Here is a 6,164-nt window from a genome sequence, read left to right as displayed (position 1 = left end):
TGAAATATTATGAAGTATAAAATCTTAAAAAAAAATTCAATAAATAAATTAGATTCACAAACTTGTTTGGAACAAGATGGATTTCAAGTTTCAACTATAGTTTATAAATATACACAAATTATTTACTAAAAGATTCTCACATTACCCTTTTAGATAAATCATTGTTTTATTAAATAAATCAGATTTAAATATAAGATGTATGCACATTTGTTTAGAAACATATCTAAAAAGCTCTTCCATATCTTTTTCTTATGTTACATTTGAGTGCTAATTGTAGATCCACTAAGTTATAACTCAAATCATGCATTGTTGGTATTAAATAATATTTGCAATCATTATTTCATCTCCATTTATTCATTATAAAAATAAGTTAAAAATAAAATAATAAATTACAAAATTGCTCACAAGATCAAGATTGTCCCAACTCACACTCCGCATGATAAAATAAAAGAAAAACAAAAAGTCTCTCTTCCTCAATTCTTAATTCTCAAAACCCTAATTCTCTTTATATTAATTTCAATATGTAACTAATTGACATTGTACTCAATAATCCCGCTTGTTGATGAAGAACAAATAATCGAGATTTGAGCTTCAACTCATATGGTTTTAGCGACTTAGATCAACAAAATGCAGTAACAAAATCATTTATGGACCGACTTAAAATCATCCATTTGAATTCCAACTCTTGAGCATTGATTATGTTCTGTATCACGGCTCCAAGGGCTTTAAACAAACTTGAACGCCATATTTAGGCTTAATAGTGAGTACAACCACGGGTGCATGCCGATAATTATCCGAAATCGTGAAACTAAAGCGAGAGATTAACATAGCTAATATAATTTTAGCTTCCATTAAGGCAAATGTTTGTCCAACACAATTTCTAGGGCCAAAAGCAAATGGTAAGAAACGGCTAGGAACAAATGTTTTTGAAGTAAATCTTTCTGGATTGAATTCGTTTGCATCTTTACCCCATAATTTTTCATTGTGATGAATAGCCAAAACAGGAATCCAGATTGATAATCCTTTAGGGATATAAAGGTCGCCTAATATTATATCTTCAAAAGCCATTCTAGGAAGTACAGATGCGGGAGGATAGAGTCTCAGTGACTCGTTTATTACCATATGCAACTGCAAAATTAAATTAAAAATTTAGTTAGTGGATATAATATTATGATTTGTTTTGCATTTTAAAAAAAATGGATTATATAGTATTTCTCAAGGATTTGATATGGTATATAGAACCTCTCAAAATTGGTATAAAGATGGACTTATATAATATATATTAAAACAATATTTTATAATAATAAAAAATAAAATTGTTTTTGTACAAATTGTTGATATATAAATATAAACAATATGTTTACATGCACAAATATAATTATATACTATTGTTAGAGATTGAACTATAGACCAGTTATAATTATTTATCTCAGCTAACTCATATTTGTTGAGCTATCTCTCCTATCCAAAAAAAAAATTACTAAAAGTTATTAAAAATAATGAATCCAATTTAAATTGATCTATATAAAGAGCTCTCTATATTAAAAATGTTTTAGTAAAATTTGATATATTTTTTTTCAATTAGTTTTCAACTAACAATTTAAAAACAAATCAATATCTTTTTTAAGTGAGTGGCCATTGTTACTCCATTGAGTCATAAAGGTCAACTCATTTTCTTTTTATTCTCTTTTCCTATGATACGATTTTTCTCTTCTCATAAAAGTATGATTGTATCGTTATTCCAAATTTGAACGAATAGGTTGTATCTGTTGTGCTTGGACCCTCTCTAAAAAGAAAGATAACCATAAATAATAATATTAATATATTAATATATTATACTAAAAATGACAACGCACGAGTGCAAAGATGAATAGTAAAATAAATAATATTTTAATAGCAAAAAGAAAAATGAAATCATGTTTTTTGTTTGCTTCTCTATAAATACATATCTAGGTTAAACTAAAATATTTCTAAACTGTCTTTTTCTCAAGATCGTGCTAATTAATTATAACTTAATTAAAAGCCTAAGATCTTTAGAATGATTAGGCTTTTTGGTTTAAATACTATAGCCTAAAATATATTCACAATCTTGTAAAATGAACCTAGTTTAAAATTTCCACCCACATATTATAAAATTAAATTAAATAATTAAAACATATGATAATTTTATAAAATTAATTTTACTAGTCACTTATGTGTTTCTTCCTATCATAATATAAATTTAAAAATAACATAATGTATGATATTAATTAAATATATAATTAAAAATATATTAAAAAATTAAATTTATTTTTATTTTTATTTTTTTTAATTAAAATGACTATCATTTTAAAATAGATGGAGTACTAGCTAATAGTACTACAACTATCTAGTAAATTAATTTTTAAAAAATATAAGATTAATAAATATTAATAATTATTTTTTTAATTTAACTTATTACTAAGAATTTATATAACTCTTGAAAATTATTATAAAAAGTATTTGCACAAAAAAAAAGTATGTTGTATTATTGTAACTAATAGATTTTTTCATAAAAACAACTATGCATAATTTTAAATGCAACTATTAATGTAAAGGTACTATGGGAAGATACCTTATTTTACTAGATGAAGAGAAATAATAATATACATTATCAAAATTAAAATATTTATTCATATTTAACACAAAAATAGGATCTTATTTGAATAGACAAGTTATAAACAAATTTTTTTATCAGTATAATTATTTATGTATAAACATATATTAGATTATTTATATAAAATATTATTAATTTAATTTTAAATTTTTTGATTTATAAATATTAATAATTTGTTTAAATTGTTACATAAATATTAATATTAAATTATTTTTTCTATTATATTTTGTAAGATATTTTGAAAATTTTATAAAAATAAAATACAAATTTTATTAAAAAAATATTATAAATCATTTTCAAAAATTATCTCAAGAAATATGTAAATAAACAAAGTCATATAACCTAATTCAAATAGAATCTAAAAAAAAAAAAAAAACTATAAGAAAATATTGCTACTAACTTACCATAGTGAGCTTGGAGAGTTGATCCAAAGAAGGAATTCCACCATTGCAAACCCTTTTAACTTCATCTCTAACCTTTTCTTGCCAACAAGGATTACTTGCTAGTAACATAACTGTCCAAGTGAGCAACAATGCTGTTGTTTCATGTCCAGAAAAGAAGAATGTTTTGCATTCATCCATTACTAGTTGCAAGTTTAAGCTAGTTTCCTTTTTTTGCATTTCATTCAATAGTATTCCCAACAAGTCATTCCCATAAGAATTGCTTCTTCCAATCTCAACACAATCTTTTCTACTTTGTATTATTTCCATCAATAGTTTCTCCACTTCCATTTTCAATGACTTTATTTCTCTATTGTACTTGCTTGGAAAAAATCTGTGTATAAACAAATTGAACCTTACTAAAGAAATACACACATTCTAATTATTGTTATAATTCAATTATGAAAAAATCTCGATAAGTTAACTCAGTCGACAGCGCTGTTTAGGAATATCCCATGGTTTTAAATTGCGGTCTGCAACCGCAATTGCACCCGCAATATTGCGGATGCAATTGCCTCCGCAACCGCATCGGACCGCAATTGCGGTGTGATTTTAAAATATCGCTTTCGGATGCATTAGGAACCCATCGGACAATTTTAATCATGTTTTTTTAAAGTATTTTCATCAAAAATCAATATATTAGAATTCTAAAACTCAATTTACTTCTAAAATAACGAAAAAACACAACATTAAATGTTTTTCAATATAATATTTCAAGCACTTCCTTTCAAAAATTCACGCCGCAACGGCCGCAATGCGCATCGCAACAAGCGCAATGACCGCAATCGCAACATCCGTAACCGCAACCGCATCTGTAGCCGCAACCGCAATTTAAAACCATGGAATATCCGACTGTAGTTCAAATTCACAACATCTCATTTATTTATCTTTAGGCGAAATTTCAGTCATTAAACTATTTGGAATAGCAAAACGGATTCGGTCCGTTAGACATGCCTGTTTTTTTCTATATGTTTTCACAGGACAAGATTTTAAGTCTACATCGTCTAATATGTCTTTCTCACTATCTCTTATTTATTTCTAACAGGTTTTTTCGGCACAAATATTAATATAATTTTTTTACAATTTTAATTTTTTAAAATGAAATGCCTATGGGCTTGTCTTGTACTGTCCTCAATTTTTTGCGAGACAAAAATTTTAGACGAACATTCTTAACTATGTTTATTCTGTTCTGTCTCGTTTTTTTATTTTTGCGAGACAAACCTAAACACGTCTATTTTTTTTTTTTTTAAAAAAAGTTTGTGGTTTAGAAAAGAGTAGTTGTAAAGTGAAAATAGGTACCTGCTACCAGGAAAGCAAAGATGGCGACTAGCTTGAGCACAACGAGTCTGCAAAACTGTGAGGAGATGGAATATTTTCTTTCCCTTTTGGTAACTTGTACCGAACTCAGTTCTAGAAATGATATCTGCAGTGAGTTTTGTCATGTATTCACCAATCTCCACCTCACTTTGTCCACACTCTAACCCTTTTTGTAGTGATTCTAACATCTCTTTTGTACATTCCACCATATGCCCTGCATAGCTCTATAAATAACATCTTCATCAATCTTCCTATTATGACAATTCAACTTGAAACAGTGTCTGGTGTCTGACACGTCAAAGTGTCCGTATTTTGTATTGTGTCAGTGTCTTTTGATGTTTGTGTCTGTGTCTTTTATTTGTGTTTGTGTATGTGTATGTGTCTGTGTCTTATATAAGTGAAGACTTAGATTGTCTGTGGTCAAAAATCCAGTTCGCTCGCTAAACCTGTAGTTGTTTGATAAGATCAGACGGTTTAAATTTAAAATTTAATATATAAAAAAATTTAAAAAATATTAAATTTTTTCTCTTTTTTCGCATTCTAATCTCACTTTATATATGTACATTTACTGATGTGCTGACTGCGTGAATGTGTGAATTTGTGACCAAAGTCGATTGAAATTTTTGATGAGTATGATTGAATAATATACCTTAAGTCTGTCCCCTATGAATGCAGGGGCAACAATGTGACGTTGGTGATACCAATTTTCACCATTTGCCATCAAAACTCCTTCTCCAATGAAATGTTTTGAACCCTGTTTTTGTAACCATGATTTACCAGACACTGTACTATATTTTGAAAGAAACTCTTTTATCAATTCAGTTTCTGTCAAACACAACCTCGGCTCCGAACCGTTCCAATATATATATCTTTTTCCTACAAAATCAAATTCACTTTTAAATTTTTTATCATAGTAATTGTCATTAAATAAAAGCGACTCGGATGAAAATATTTTACTATACATAACAAAATATTTTCATCTGAGTCGTTATATGTATGTATACAAACCGAATTGAGAGGACCAGAGGAGAAAATGAGGGAGAAGCCGACCGACAATGTCATGGCTAATTGTTTTCATGTCATGTGAAGTAGATTTAGAGACAAGGGAAGCCATGTCGAGGATGTTTCCGGTGAAGAACCGAGGTTTCGGCCCGCGGACGCCTTGCATCTCCATGATTTTCTTGATTCTAAGTGGAGTGAAAAAGTAGCATGAGAGGTTTTCATACAAGAGTTTAAATAAAAGAGTGACTAGTATGAACAAAAGGATTGTGAGAACCACCATGATATATATGAGAAGTGATTGTGAGATTATAGAAAGAGTTTGTGATATGGGATGGGAATTTTATGAATGACTCAACTTGTATTTATATAGTGGGAATTTGATGGATGACTATTGTTTGATTTTTATATATGCATAGTGTGGTTGAGTTAAGTTATTAAATTTGGTTTAGTGGTTTTGCCAAAAGTGCTTCTCTGTGATTCATTGTTACTCATGATTCATTGTTACTCATGATTCAATAGGATTTAACTATAGAAATTCAAGAGTTTATATATTTAGATAAGTGTAAACTTAAGGTTTGTTTGGAAGAACTATTTAATAAAGCACTTATAATAGAAGAATTTATAGTATTTGGTGTGATTTATTTAAGTTTATTTATTAATATGAAGTGAGTGGAGAAGCTCAATTGATATATTCTAATTGACAACAAAGTTTATTTAAATTAACCTATTAATATAAATAAATCGTTGATATTTATAAATCAATAATTTAA

The 6,164-nt window shown here is 27.8% G+C and overlaps 1 protein-coding gene across 1 annotated transcript; it reads right to left on the bottom strand.

Moving 5' to 3' along the window:
- Positions 1 to 216: 216 nt before the first annotated feature.
- Positions 217 to 5,853, bottom strand: LOC131608744 (cytokinin hydroxylase-like). The gene is made up of 5 exons (XM_058880274.1): positions 5,401 to 5,853; positions 5,042 to 5,268; positions 4,375 to 4,616; positions 3,040 to 3,409; positions 217 to 1,128 (listed from the first exon to the last, which is right to left on the bottom strand). The coding sequence occupies exons 1-5, from the start codon at positions 5,672 to 5,674 to the stop codon at positions 709 to 711; spliced, it is 1,533 nt and encodes a 510-aa protein (XP_058736257.1). The 5' UTR covers positions 5,675 to 5,853; the 3' UTR covers positions 217 to 708.
- Between the last annotated feature and the right edge of the window lie 311 nt (positions 5,854 to 6,164).

This window comes from Vicia villosa, linkage group LG6 (genome assembly GCF_029867415.1).
Source record: "Vicia villosa cultivar HV-30 ecotype Madison, WI linkage group LG6, Vvil1.0, whole genome shotgun sequence".
Taxonomy (NCBI): domain Eukaryota; kingdom Viridiplantae; phylum Streptophyta; class Magnoliopsida; order Fabales; family Fabaceae; genus Vicia; species Vicia villosa.
This window is presented reverse-complemented; position numbering and strand designations above follow the sequence as displayed.

Coding starts and splice junctions, on each gene's coding strand:
- LOC131608744 (XM_058880274.1), bottom strand. CDS start 5,674: ATGGTGGTTCTCACAATCCTTTTGTTCATACTAGTCACTCTTTTATTT. Junction 4,617..5,041: donor TCATAGGGGACAGACTTAAG/GTATATTATTCA, acceptor TGTTATTTATAG/AGCTATGCAGGGCATATGGT. Junction 3,410..4,374: donor CTTTGCTTTCCTGGTAGCAG/GTACCTATTTTC, acceptor GTTTATACACAG/ATTTTTTCCAAGCAAGTACA.